Genomic DNA, 15,129 nt, shown 5'->3' on the forward strand with positions numbered 1-15,129 from the left:
GGTCCTTACAGTCTTCAAAGCAAAGAGAGGTTTAAAGAAAAAAAAAAAGGACAATGAACAAATTCTGTCATCAGTACCTTGACTAACCAGGTTTTTTCCACATAGCTCTACTATTAAAATTTGCCCTTAAGAATAAAACCAAAGCAGAAAAAAAAGCCTCACATTAATGTTATGACCTGTTCTCATTCCTTTTTTCACTCATAAAGCAGAATGTTTCTTGCAAAGAGGGGCTCACAAAATGGGTGTGTGCTTTTTTCATAGGCACAAACCTTCATCTCCTCCTGATAATCAGGTAATTACACAAATAAAATGGTAAATGTATACATAATAATTATTCTTCATTTGACAATACATATGTACTGCTATAATGTGTTCTTCCCTATCCAGATGTATCCTAGGTTGTTCAATGTGTCTGGTTTGAAAATGTGGCGCTATGGATTTTTATGTTGTTTCTTTATCTCTGTGTTTTCAAATTTGGAGCATTAGAAAGCAGTTCAATCATTACCATTCCTTTGAGCATTATTTTCAAAAAGAAAAGTATAAGGTTAGTAACACCTCCTTGTCAGATAATGAAAAAAAAACCATATGCAAGTTCAAAATGCAAGCTTTTATAACCTTCACAGTTATGAGAGGGAGATTTGTGTGGTCAGCTGGTGGATGAGATGCGTTCACTCTTCTGGGAAGAACAAATCAAGCAAAGGATTCTGTTACATGAGAAATACGGGAATAATTTACATCAATGAGGAAAGTAAATATGATATTTATGTCTCTTTCTCAGAACCAGCTTAACTAATGTCTCATAACCAGAATACACATGCTAGGCTACTCAGAAATGTGCATCACAGCACTGAGTGTTGACTTCCCTCAGAAAACCTATGCACGAAGTGCACATATACTCATTAGTTGTCACTGCTGATGGAGTCATTAGTATGGCAGTGAACTTTCTACTGGCATAATTGTTACTGACTACTAAGCCTCACAGATTGTGTCTCTATGAAATAATGCAATGAAGATCTTCTTTCTTTGAGATGATGATGAAGCTCTTAATAGTTTTTTTATGAAGCTTTGTACCATAGCCCTTCATTATAGTTTATGCAAATTTCTCTATAAGTTGTGTCACAATTTTTGACAACATCTTTATGGCATTTTATTTTTATGGTGGCATCTACATCCACAAATGGAAAAGGTCCCAGGGCATTATCCAAACACAAAACCTACAATGTTTGCCCTTGAGATCCTCCAGCTGGGAGACCAAACAATATGTTCACTCTCTGGGAGATGATTTCATGAGCATGATTAAAAAAAAAAAGAAATGTTAACTAAGGAAATTATTATAAATGCTGCTAAGAATGCAAAGCCAAGTTTTCAAAAGGAGAAATGGGAATGACATGAATAACTACATGGTAAAGAGAGCAGTGTAGCAGATATTTCAAGTTTAGCTCCAGCACTTCCAAATTTAGGTGCTCAACTTTGACTCTATATTGCCAGAGTACAGTGCTGTGTGTAATTATTTTCAATTTTATGTATTTTGGCAGTATATTCCATGTTATAACAAGTAGTCTTTTCCTGTGCCAAGCCATCCCTAAATTAGATTTGAATGAACTGGCAAATTATGTCATCTGGAAGAAATGAAGGATGCGGTGGATCTGGAACAGGGATTCCCAACCTGCAGCCCCTTGGCTATTTGTGCCTTTTGAAAACAGTAGAGGGACTTTCAAATGAAAGCTGTCCTTGGCAGAAGGAGGGGTAATCTGAAGGAGGCCAAAGCTGTCAACAAACCACAATCGGGAGACACTGGTAGTTGTACTTTCCCAATCCCAGCCGCTTCCCTGGCCCTTCGTACTCTGTAGGACAGCAAGAAGTCACGCACGGAAATCGCAGGCTGCCTGGGAAGGAGGTGGAAGCCTTTACTTCAGCATACAGCTTCACACTGCCCAATTATCAGAGGGCTCAGCTGCACTGGGCTTGTTTCATACACCTGGAGGTAACTTTTTGCACCTTGCACTTTGGAGAACATTGCTTCACATGCTACAGTATTTCTGTATTTTTGAAGCCTCAAAAGCAATGGCAAAAATTTAAGAGAGTTATGCGATGGGAGATATTTCACTAGCTTCGTTCAGCTCCACTTTGGACTTTTTTTCTGCATGACAAGTACTGAATAAATCTAAGCTGTTAGTGACTGGAGAGAGCAGAAACTGCCTGAAGGCAGTGAACAGATGTGTAGGCTGAGTGAGAAATGATAAGAGAAAACTCAGCTAAGAGGATTTGGGCTTCATCAAACTTCACATTACTTAGACCATTAACAGAGGAATAGAGAGAAATAAGGACTGAGGAATGATATATATAAGGCTTAACATTCATGACTGTAATTCTTTTATGTGTCCCTTTCCAGGATTTTTAAAGGAGATAATGATCGCCTCTTGCAGAGCAATACGTTTCTTAGGCCCACATAGAACTCAAAGGTGCTTTACCCGTATTTTTCAGCATAGGCTCTATTTAAAATTCTACGGATTCCAGTTAAACACTATTCAAAATTCAACTCTAATTTTTCTAGGAAGGGAAATGCTTGGGCTTTTTACACCTGTTCTCAGTAATGACCTCTGTGCTTTAAAACAAATGGAATAATTTTCAGGGTTTAATGGGCTTTTGCCTTCAACAGCTAAAAATAATCTAATTATCTAGCCACTCTGGGTACTGGATGATTTAAGAATTAAAGACACGATTAGAATCTGTTACAGTAATTAGAATCCATTTTAAACCAATTGCCTGTGGCATTACATGGTCTAGTGAAAGAAAGGCTGCTGGCTAAATGCTCTTCTTCCACTAAATGCAAAAACTAATGTTAGTACAATTTTTTCTTTTCTCTAAGAAAGCCAAGATTTCAGAAGTCAAGTAAATAAAATTATCTGTCCTTTTTTTTATGCTGTTTTTTAAGTACTTATGGTATTACTGAAGCCAATGGAAGGAAGACTACTGATTGCCTGGTCTTTGGATCAAATTCACAGAATAAATGTGTGAATTTAGAGAATAAGAGGAAAATTACAATTCTAGTGAATGAAAGTGTTATTACTTAGGTAAATTAGAAGTCATAATGAAAGGGTCGTGGGTTGATTGGAAAGCACTAGGAGAACTGCATGCCCCACAAATCAGCTAGAAGTATTTGCAGGAGTCAGTGAGCATGTGGATAAGGGTGATCCAGCGGATATAATGTTCCTGGATTTCCAGAAAACTCTGACAATGCTGTTTTGTCAAAGGCTGTTAGAGAAATTAAACTCTAATGGCAGAAGTAGAAAGCTGCTCTTGTAGAAGAAGAATGGGTTGAAAGACAGAAAACAAGGGGTAGAGATTAAATGGTTTGTTTCCACAGTGACGATGGTAGAAGGCATCATCCAACAGCCCTCTGTGTTCATCAGTGGTTTTCAGCCCATCTGTGACCTGTCTGCATGGACACTGGCAAGTGTGTCGGGGACACACAGCTCTTAGCTGTAGAGAATTGCAGAAGGTACTCATAAATCTCAGCTAACGGACAGCAAAGTAGCAGACAGAATTCAGTGCTAAGAAGCAGAGTTGTACACTAGTCGAGGGTGGTGGGGAGAGGACCCCTATCTAGATATGCAAAACTCTTTGTCATTACTCAGGAAAGAGAGGAGCACCATGAAAATAGTCAGAGGACTGGAACACTTCTCCTATGAGAGCAGGCTGAGAGAGTTGGGGTTGTTCAGCCTGGAGTAGAGAAGGCTCCAGGGAGACCTTATTGTGCCCTTTCAATGCATAAAGGGGGCTTGTAAGAAATATGGCGGGAGACTTTTTATCAAGTCCTATAATGATAGGACAAGGGGCAATGGTTTTCAATGGAAAGAGAGTAGATGTAGGTTGGACATAAGGAGGATGACTTTTTTACAAATGAGGGTGGCTGGAACAGGTTGCCCAGGGAAATTGTGGGTGCCCCATCACTGGAAGTGTTCAAGGTCAGGTTGGATGGGGCTTTGATCAACCTGATCTACTGGAATGCATCCCCGCCCGTGGCAGGAGGGTTGGACTAGATGATCTTTGAAGGTCCCTTCCAACCCAAACCATTCCCTGATTCCATGATTTTGGAGTCACTGAGCTCAGTGTGCAGGGATGGTCCTAAAGACTAAAAGAAAGGCAGGACTTATTAAAGGAACTGAACTTAGATAAAGGAACTGAGAACAAGGCAGAAAACATTACCACAGCACATGAATTCATAGTCTGTCCACATCATGAATATTTTGGTCTGGCCACCTCTGTCTCAAAGAGGATGTAGAAGCACTAGAAAAGATTCAAAGAAAGGTACAGAGATAACCTGGGCATGGGATGCTGCCACACAAACAGAGCCTAGACAGATCAGGACTCAGCCTGTTATAGCAACCATTGAAGGGAGCTATGCAAGAGCTATGCAAGACTAAGGATTTTGACAGTAGGGGAGTTACTGAAGATCTCTGATCCGCAGGTTCTCCCCTCTTCCCCAGGAAAAATGAGCCTCTACGCAGGGGAACGTGACATCTTTTGTTTCTTTCTCTTGCTTTTCACCCTCCATCTCATATATCATGAAAATTCATAGGGCACCAGCTCAGCTCCAAACTGCAGGAGCAAGGGGAAGCCAAAGGATATTTAACTGGAGGCTGGGGGACAAAACCTTAAGAAACTCCCCCTTCTGAATTTGTCAGTGAGATGAGAGCCGCACCATGTGCTGCGGGGAGCCTAGTGTCGTGCCTGGCACCAGCTCTGCCCATGCCAGCTATAGCTATGTGAAAATACAAAGAGTTAAATAATTTATAGCCCTGCCACTCTAAGTAGCACTGAGAGCCTGAAGACTGGTAAATGATACATAAAGCCCCTCTTTGTTCAGGAACCATTTCTATTAGTAAATGGTGTAGAAAACACCTTGTTCTTCAGAAACCATTTCCTATCTATTCTGAGTTGGATCATGGCAGTTCAGGAGGACAACGACCAACTGATAGCAGGTTGCAGGGCTGATGCGAGATCTATCAAGGTTCCATATAACACTGGCATTTTTCTTTATTCTGTATAGTATAGCAATATCTGATGGTGCACTCTCAGTCCAGCCTGGCAGTGACTAACTCAGCAGCTTCTTTGTAGCTTGCTGTGTGTTTGCTTCCCTGTTTGTCCTCTGAAGCACACGACATTTGCCAGAGTTCATTCATGACTCCATCGCCAGGCTAAGAACCGACCCATCTTCCTTTAGCTTGTCTCCCCATGCCTCTTGCTTCCACGGGACTAGCAAACTAGCTCAGCACCACTTCTTTCCTGCATGCCTCAGCGTGCTTGCCTGCATTCATTTATATCGTTTTAAGCTACTCACTGTTTTGACGACAGGTGGTGTCTGAATGAGATGGAGTTTACCCTACCAGCCCACCTGTTTTCCTGACATCCACTGTTCCCTTACATGTGTCCTTATCCAGCTGCAGCAAAGTGAGACTGTCTTCTTCACTCTATGCCACACTTGAGTGCTTACCAATAAAATAAGGAGTCGTATTTTTGAGAGTTATATAAATAGGGACCATGTTGTTATCACTTGCCGTAGTAATAACAAATAACATCTGTGGCTCATCTGATCACCGTTAGAAGAAAATTCTCTAGAGAGCAGAAAAGGTGTTTTTACAATGGGTAAGTTGTTATCAGTTACTCCAAAGAATAGTCCCAACTTTAGAAATTCAGTATCAAAGAACTAAGCCCTCCTGCTACAGGACATAAACCATGTTCTAACTAATGGGGCTTAAATAATAACTGGATTCATTTTAATAGTGAGCTAATTCAGATACCCTGGCAGCGAGCCTCTGTCTGAGGAAAGATGCTGAGCAGCGTGGACCACTGGTTTGCCCCTGGAATGAACATTCTGATTATTCCATGAATTAATTTGTGTTTGAAAAGGACAGTAATTTCACGCACGCTAAGCACAAGCACCACACACAAATGCAGACATACACAGAATGTACAAATTTAAGGAATGTTTGACTTTTTTATGTTATGTGGAGAATGCACTGAAATTCCTTGCAATCCAGTGTCCAAGACTGGAAAAACTGGACAGAGTAAGTAATATGTTTTCTACTGGATTAATAAAAAAAGTGACTGTAGAGATACAAGGTACGATTAATCTAATCTAAATTAAGGCCTCTACATCTGAGTTGCTCTAGGCTTCCTTTATAGTTGAGAGCTAGGTATTTTTAGGGTGGAGTTCACCTGGCCTGTGCTAGACATCTACGGCTAACCAGCTGAATGCACCCCAGAACCACACGTGAAACTATTGAACCTCACCACATCTTGGAGGATGGAGAACTGTCCTCCTGTTGAAAGAGGGCTCCTACTATTTCTTGCTGTGCAGCAGAAGATACAGCTATTTTAAGCCATAAATATCCTAGACTACTTTTTCTCAGACTCTGGGCCAGGATCAAAAGGGACCTGGGAGATGATTCAGAGTGGCAGGTGGGCGGCAGTGTTAGGCATCATCTCTTTTCCTTCCCCTCGGAAGAACGGTAACAAATTACAGTTACCGCTTGCAATAATTTGTGTTAGCCAGGGAAGCGGCTAATTGCCTTTGATTGCTGGCAACACTCATCTCTTCCAGGGCAAGAGAGAGAACTGAGTAAGTGAGCTGCCAATGCTCGGGGTGGGGGGCGGGTGGGTATCTGCAAAACCGGATGAGCTGAAAGGGACCTGTGCTTTCAACGCATTTGAGAACCACTGCCCCAGGTGTGAGAGAAAATTCCTGGCAGTATCAGACACCAAACTCCTTCCAAGTCCCGCGCCGTGACACTGCTCTGGACCGAGAGTTCAGCCACCAGCAGAACAGAAGAGCAACGCTCCCATGCCTAGTTTCAATCCTTTGGGTTTTGCCAGTGCAAAGAGAGATTGATTTAGGGAGTCATTCAGGGCACCTATTTTAGGCTGCAACTCTGGACTGTCCTGTGGAGAAACTTCTCTCATTTATGGTGTACACAGAATATCCTATGCCTCATAAATAGGATGCATAAAAACTCTACCCTGTGCACCACGAAAAGCAGAAAAGATCTGTACGTAAGAAATATCTGTAAGCAAATTACCCTAATAAGAACTTGGGAACAACTGACGTCCACGAAACAGGGACATCTTTTTTTCAGTTGAGATAATTTTTTCTTTTCAAATGTTATGGCAATGATGGGTAATCAATATGGGAAATAAACATATCTTTAAAACAAACTTGAATTCAGCAGTCCCATCACTGATATATATTCTTTCAGTGACAGTGGAGCTCAGTTCTCCTCCATTTCCCCTTGTCATTGTTGATTTCCATTGCATAATTACTACATTACAGCACTTCTTAGACTGTGGCAAGCAAAATATTGCAGGCAGAGAATACAGTTTTAGACTGCAGTATATATGTCAAATCCTCTCAAAGGCTAGAAATCTGCAATTACATGCTGAAATATTGCCTCACTTACCAACTGATATGGTCCAAACAGCAATTATTTTTGCAAAAGCCTTAGTTCTTGAGTTAAACCGGCTGTGATGGATAGGGTTTCGAATGGCAATGTAGCGATCCAGTGAGATGGCACAGAGGTGCATGATGGAGGCAGTGGAGAAAAGCACATCCAAGTAGATCCAAATAGCACAGAGCTTTGTAGGCAGAGGCCATGCGTATCCTGCACAAGAGAAAGTTGGTATCAGCTAACAAGGTGACATACTCATATCCTTTGTTGTGACACATATGTCTCAGTGCATGTATCCTTCCAGTAGAAGCTGGTAGTAAGTGATGCCTTCAATAGAAGCTGCCTGACACTGTTTTAAGAAACCTATTTTATTTGTTTGCGACCTTCTAACTCTGTCGCTTTTGGGATTAATTCTGCTTCTTTCCCAGGCTACAAGCAGCATTTGTTTTTCTTTTTAATTCTATTTGCATAATGCTAATGTTTGATGTTATAATTAACCATTTCTGGCAGCAAATCTATAGAAAGAGAAGCAATTTTGTCATTGTAAACCTGCAAGTTCTCAATTTTCTTTTAGGACTTTTTATTCACATAATTACTGCATTATTAACACCTGCTGATACGCAAAGCTGCCTAAATTCTGAAATGAAAACTTTAGGTTAAGTGGCAGCTGAAGAAAGAAATGTATTTTGTTGCATACCTGTGATATTTAGCTCACCTGTCTTTAGCCACCTACCACTAACTTGAATAAGGTTATTCCCTGTATCAATGAATATTGATGGGCTCCTCCAGAGAGTGCAATCCAAAGCAAATGCATTAGTGTTTACCAATGTCCAACCTACATCTTATTTGCTGCAAATTAAACCTTCCCTTTTTCCTTGTTCTTTCCACTAGCCATGAAGAATAATTGATTGCTGCCCTTTCTGGAAGCTATTCGAAGATGGCTATCGTGTCTTGTCTAGTTTTTTCTTTTTCTCTTCCAGACTAAGCAAAGCCAATTCCTTTATCTTTTGCTTACAGATAATGCTTTTAAAACTTTTGTGTTTCTTGTTTCTCTGCCCTGGAATCTATTTAATTTATCCACATGTCGCTTATCATTCAGTGACCAAAACAAGACTCAGTACTCTTGCAAAGGCCTCCTGACTGCTAAACGAAATACAAGATTGCTTCATGGGTCTGGCAGGGAATGTCCTTACACAACCTGGAATGATGAGTGCCTTTTCTATAAAAATATCATTCTAGTGACACATGCTTAGATTATGATCCATTTTGAGAGCCAGATCTCATTCAGCATTCCTTAAGTCTGGAGAAATTTCCCCAGCAGTAGTTGGTTTCCTGTCTTTTTCCTAAGTGAATATCCTTGCATTTATCCTCACTGAATGTTATATTTGTTCATTTCAGACTTTCTCTCCAGGGATCCAGATGATTGTTGGTGATTCTGATCCTGTCCCTCTGAGTGCCTGTAACCCCTCCCAGCTTGATGCTTTTGGAAAGCTTTGTAAGCTCACACTCCATACATGGTCCAAGTTGTTAGGAGCAGTACTGAGCAGACTGAGGTTAAGCAGAGCCCTGCAGGACCTCCATTCAAAGGCCCTTCTGGTCCTGCGGGGAACCACTAATAACTCTCCTTGGAGCAAGTTTTGCAGTTAGCCATGCCTTTATCTTGTGGAGACTTAATTTAGAGCATATTACCTGAGCTGCCCATGACAGTACGGCATAGGGCAATGCCAAAGCCAGTATTGTGAGAACACAGTAGCATTTCGGGGGCTGCCTGTCTCCTTTGGAGGTACAGTACAGCTGGATTTGCAACAGCAGGAAGAGGGGGGGGGGCAGAGGAGCTAGGTCTGTGCCTAATTAAACTCAGTAAGTCTCGGTAAGCATCGGGGAGACCTGTTTCTTGATGCTCTTGCACTGCTGTAATATGAGCTGACCCTGACAAGTCATGCAGCATTAATGGATATGTTTTATCTTGTTTTCTGGTTTTCCAATGGGGAATCCAGTCTCTGGAGTGTGTTACGTGTGGGTTGGCTTTCAGGGGCATGTCTTCCCAGCAGCATCTCCCTGTCAGGCCGGGACAGTTTAGACAAGGAAAAGTGATAAAGTATTTTTACACTTGACAACATGCATCTGTTCTCTTGCGTTAGTGGCCTTTGGGAACACATTTGTCATATCCTTCTGACCTCTTGTCCTTGCTTTAAACCCAGATGGGTTTAAAGTTTATCCATCAGATAAGCTACCTTGGAGACTACAGGGTCAAGAAAAAGGAAAGTACATGAGAGGAGCCAACTGTAGATGCAATAAGAGTTAGGAGGGGTGTAGATAACATCCTCCAGGCAGGCCTTGGGACATTTTATGTGGCAGATGGCAAAGGGTAGCTTTGCCTTGCGCTGTGCTCGGATCACTGTCCAATTCACCCCTCCCCATATCCAAGGGGAAATAAAACAAAACAAAACAAAACAAAATAAAACAAAACAAAACATCACTGCAATTTAAAGACTGGGTAGGCAGGGAAAGACCTACAAGGTCCAGGATTTCATGTGGTCCATGAGAGCTCATGAGGTCCGGGAGCTCATATCAGGGATTCCCACCCAAGGGACAGGCAAGTGATGCTTGCGCATCTGTGCATTTTCAGGTTGAGAGGCTGAGAGGGAGGGCAGGTAGGTGAGATAAGATTTTCTTCCTGAGGTAGCCAGTTAGTAGTATCCAGGAGACGAGAAATGCTTTCTCACGAGGTCTTTGAGGTGAGGAAGCAAACACATGAAGCTGGCCAGGATGGCTGGGCTGCTGCTTGTTGGTAACAGGAGATACGGGGAAAGGCTAAGGAAATGCTGTAAGGAGAGGAGAGGAGAGGAGAGGAGAGGAGAGGAGAGGAGAGGAGAGGAGAGGAGAGGAGAGGAGAGGAGAGGAGAGGAGAGGAGAGGAGAGGAGAGGAGAGGAGAGGAGAGGAGAGGAGAGGAGAGGAGAGGAGAGGAGAGGAGAGGAGAGGAGAGGAGAGTCCACAGGCACAAGCAGTTGCTGAGGAGACCCTGTGCACCATCCTACTTTGTCAGAGGCACATCAGCTGAGGCCATGTCTAAGGTCAGCACTTGACTGGTCAGAGGTCCTCTGAAATACCTGGTCCTTCCAGTGCATCAGGGAGTTACATAGAATCTGGCAATAATCCTGACAACTTCTCCATGCTGGCCTGGGGCAAGTCTCTGAGGCAGGAGCAACAGGAATCTGGCACCTGATGCGTGTTTGGGTGGGAACTAGTGCTATTGTTCAACTCCGTGAATTTTCTGCTCTGTGGACACATCCACCTTGGTGGGTGTCTTTTTCCAGCAGAGGTTCATGCTGTTGGATGGATGGAGAAGCCTGCCTGGCCCAAAGGATGCAAGCTGGGCAGACAAGTGACCAGAGCACTCAAACAGGAATTGCCCATGCTAGCTATAAAGCTCTTGAGAAGGAAATAATCTCTCTTTTGAACAAAACAGTCAAAATTTGCCCCTTCAAGGGACTGCAGACTGGGTGGGGGAACACCCGTATTCCACAGCTTTGGAGGTATCTTGGCAGAGTGAGGTGGATGCAAAGGCCCCTGGTTTGGGCTCAGGACTGTCAACATAGGTGACGTGGCTGATGCTGGCTGGGTCCTGACCTTTCTCTGGGTGGCTGAGGCCAAGCAAATGCTCTTGCATAAGGAGAGGTTTCCCTCTGCATCATCACTGGTTGTCATGGAGGTTGACAGTGCACCGTGCCAAGACAGCTCTTCCAGATGATTTTTCACCCCAAGTTACCCTCCTTTTTGACCTTGCAAGGCAAAAAGCAGGGAAAGAGGAGACACAGCCTGCATAGTCCCTCCCCAGTGGCTTCTGGTGCCCTGCTGCTCCTCCACGCCAGCGATCGCGAAGGAGAGCGATGCAGCCTTTTCCCAGCAATGAGGGTTTCAGCTTCGCTGCCTGCAGGAAATCCCACGTTCCGACCTCCAAATCACTTCCGAGTGGTCGGGCACCTCTTTCCTCGGCAGCGGAGCCCGGCCAGCAGGAGTCCCTGTTGCACGTCTCAGGGAATCACACAGGATTTAAAAGGGTTTTGCTAATCTCAGGCGTCGGACGGTTCCTGCTCCCGCGGCTCTGCTTTGCGCTGTCTCTCCACCAAAGGTAATTGCGCCACTAATACAATAAATCACAGTGTTACACCGTCACTGATGCCCCATACAGTTCGCAAATGCTGCTGAAGGCAATCTGTACAGAAATACTGACACTGGGAAATGTGTTTCCAGTTTTCTGGATTAAATCTCTCCGAAGTCACAGGCTCATGCTTGGACCTTTAGTCCCAAAATAGTGAAGCAGTAGAAATCTTTGTAAACAACCTCACTTTCCTCTTGACGTTGTCTGGCTTCTCCTTGAACTGTAGCAATTCAGTTGTAGCACTGGAAAACTCATTTCTCGAAGTTTAGGGGTTATAACAGCCTGACAATATTGGTACTGAACACATAGGCTACTGCTTTTTTCTATGTGAGCTGTGCTGCAAGTGATTTTGGTGGAAATGAGAAGAAAGATCTGCTATTAATCGCCTACAAGGGTATGAACTGTGAGTCATTATTCATTTAATTCTTAAGTAACTTCTTTTAAGAAATCATAGATTTGCATTTGTAAATGTTACTAAAAATTGGGCAGGATTAATTCCTATGCATTTTTTAACTCTCACAATATTTATTCCAGCATTTGCTGGTAAGTAGATGCCTAAGCAGGGTATTGGTGTTAAGAAAATTATTTACATTTGTATTTCTTCATTTAAAAAATTGAAGGGGTTGCCTACTTTGAATCTAAAGGTAGTCATTACTGTTTCTGTGCATATTTGCAGAGCAAAGTAACTGGCAGGACCCTACATTCTCATTAGGAATATTGAAAATTGTAAGCTAGGGGAAAAAACTGAAAGAATAGAGAGAACAAAGCATCTTCATATACACTTTGAGACAACTCATCCAGCAACTCAGTAATAAACTAATGTTCTGGACTGTGTTTAAAATGCCTGTAACTAGAAACATAAAGTAGGAAAAGATTAAAGTACTTCAGCTATTCTTATATCCATTAACCAATTACATATATTTCAGCTCGTATGGAGTGATTACAATTTTTTGTGCTAAGAGAATGAAATAATAATAACAACATGTGCATGCAATGTTTAAAGCCTCCCGATACATGCAGTAGGTTACACAGCTAATACTCACCGTACAGTATGGTTAACATTGACACAGGCATGACAAGGAAACCCAGCAGCATATCAGCTATTGCAAGTGACATTAGAAAATAGTTAGTGGCATTCTGTAGTTTTTTCTCCAGTGACACAGCCATGATGACAAGAATATTTCCAGCAATGGTTAAAACAATCACTATTACTGTCAGCAAAGCTGGCCAGTTTTTCTGTGAAAGCTGAATCAGGGAAGAGTAGCACGGTGGATTCATGCTACTTTCACACGAAAGGTTGGTTAGGTTTTCAGAGTCCACGGTCAAGTTAAAGAGATGTGATATATTAATCTCTCCGGCTCCATAAACATTTCTGTAGAGTCTTCTTTCATGATTTATTTGCATTAAGGAGTTTGTAGTTGGGTTCACAGAGCTCTCCTCATCACAAAGAATATCCATTGCTAAGTCCCAAAACGGTGAGATAAATAGTGAAAAATAGGAAATTATCACCCTTTGTCACCATCAGGCTTTATATTCCTCAGCTGTCCATGCCAGAAGTTGAGGGAGCGCAATCTTGTGTCGACTGTATTTTTGCCACTAGCGTAATGTAGAAAAATATACCAGAATTACTCCAAAAGCTGAAATGTTTTCTTTTCAGTTCCATAGGAAATCCAGTGTTGGCACACATTGAAAATCCAGCTGAAAAGCAAAACCAAGCTGTAGGATAGAGAATGTGGACTTGAGGCTTGAGACAGCAAAAATGTTGGAGAAATAAAAAACTTTTGCAACCACTAGGACTCCCCTCTGGAGCTACATCTTATTGCTATTGGTAACTGTGATCACACAATTTTAAACACAGCAGTATTAAAATAGCTTGCCATACAAAACAGCAGAGCTCTCGCTTCTCTATTAAGAAAGTTGATTAAAGATTCCATCCAGCATCTTTCTCTTGAAATAATTAGATATGGTCTTATTTATAGTTCTTCTTCCATAATATGGCTGATAGTCTCTGACTTCTGTTGCATTTCAGTAACATTTTCAGCCTCATATCAGAGATTACACATTCTGCTCCATGCTTATTTTTATAGCTAATTGTACCTTTTGGCCCAGCCTGGCTTCAGAATGGAAATTAAACAACTAGATACTATGGTAAAAAAAATACAGTTTAAGGAAGACTTACATTGTACTTCAGAGCCCGCTCTCAAACTGCCATTAGGTGCACTTTGTACCCTGATTTACCATATTCTTCACTGTGTTTAGCCAGTTTTGCGTCCCTTTTCTTCAGCCTCCTCCAAAATGGTGGGTTTTGGAATAGTTTTTTGACTTCTAAACTGCACACTTGAGTGAAGCCAGTTCCTGTGCTGCGAGGCTTGCTCTTTTCTTCTGAGAGATAGGCTGCTTGCCGACTCTTTCCTTGTGCATTTCCCCGCCCCAGGGCAAGCTATATTTAAAATAATAATAATACCAGAGCCCTCCTCGAAGTGACAGAAAAGAAAGAGCACTCTCACACGCACGCACACACACACACAGAAAAGCAGCCTGCACGGAGGAATTACTGATTTCAACAGGAATGGAATTTCTTGCTTGCTGCCTTGTTCGGTTTGTCAGACCTCCCACTATCTGGATGTCATAAACTGCAAGGTAGCAACAGCAGAGGAGGGCAGACCGAAGAGGGTCTTTTTGGTAAACTGGCAGCTTTTGCAGTGTGTATTTCGCAGGTCCTCTGCTTGGGTGCTTTTTCAGCGCACGCTTTCCATTTGCAGAGGATGGCTCGCAAACACAGCTGCATGCAATTACAGTGTTTTACAGGATGCAGGCTTAAAAGAGACAAAACCTAAGGCTCGCAATGGTAGATACTAGTGAAAAATGTAAGTGCAAAGGTTTTTTCCATGTAGAGGGGAAATTATGCAAGCCTTAAAAGGAAGGAGTAATATTCAGTCCTCTTCAGTTGTAACTCCGGGTCTGTGGTGACATGTTAATCAAATTGGCAACAGATAATTTATAAAAAAACTGGAGTCACTCTGGTGTCACGCTTATTTGTCAGGAGGTGGGTGTAACAATTAACCCCAGCAGCCTGTCCCAAGGAAGTGTCCCACACAAGGCAGTAAAACCTTATCAAAGTGAGTCTCAGAGCACCCACCGAAGCCCGTCTGAACCTATGAGTCACTGTTACAGAAAGCCTTTCGCAATGACGTTCCTTTGGGGCTGTTTTTTCTCCCAGCTGAGCCCAGACCAACAGCCGTCACGGCAGGACGGAGCAGCCAGGCAGCAGCTCCTACTGATGCCCACTTAGGAGTCAGAAATGAGCCATCCCAGCACTTACATTTCCCAATCGCATGGGTGAGGCCAGAAGACTATCAGGCAACACAAGCTGGTTAAAAAAGGCTGAGTTTAGCAAGACATGTTTCAGCCCTGGCAGTCCCATCCAGGAGCCAGAAGAGACCCTTTCCCTCCCTCCTTTAACACAATATCTGAGTGGGTTACTATGTTCACCAAGTGAATTTGGCATCTATGCTCCA

General features: G+C 42.5%; 1 protein-coding gene across 1 annotated transcript in view; it reads right to left on the reverse strand.

Moving 5' to 3' along the window:
* HTR2A (5-hydroxytryptamine receptor 2A) overlaps positions 1-13,069 on the reverse strand; it is a 30,387-nt gene extending 17,318 nt beyond the window's left edge. Inside the window, exons 1-2 of the mRNA XM_074153561.1 lie at positions 12,655-13,069; positions 7,461-7,661 (exon numbers count right to left, since the gene is read on the reverse strand). Coding sequence (XP_074009662.1) covers positions 7,461-7,661; positions 12,655-13,069 — 616 coding nt within the window. The remainder of the gene's footprint in view (positions 1-7,460; positions 7,662-12,654) is intronic.
* Between the last annotated feature and the right edge of the window lie 2,060 nt (positions 13,070-15,129).

The sequence above is a fragment of the Numenius arquata genome, chromosome 1, assembly GCF_964106895.1.
Source record: "Numenius arquata chromosome 1, bNumArq3.hap1.1, whole genome shotgun sequence".
NCBI lineage: Eukaryota > Metazoa > Chordata > Aves > Charadriiformes > Scolopacidae > Numenius > Numenius arquata.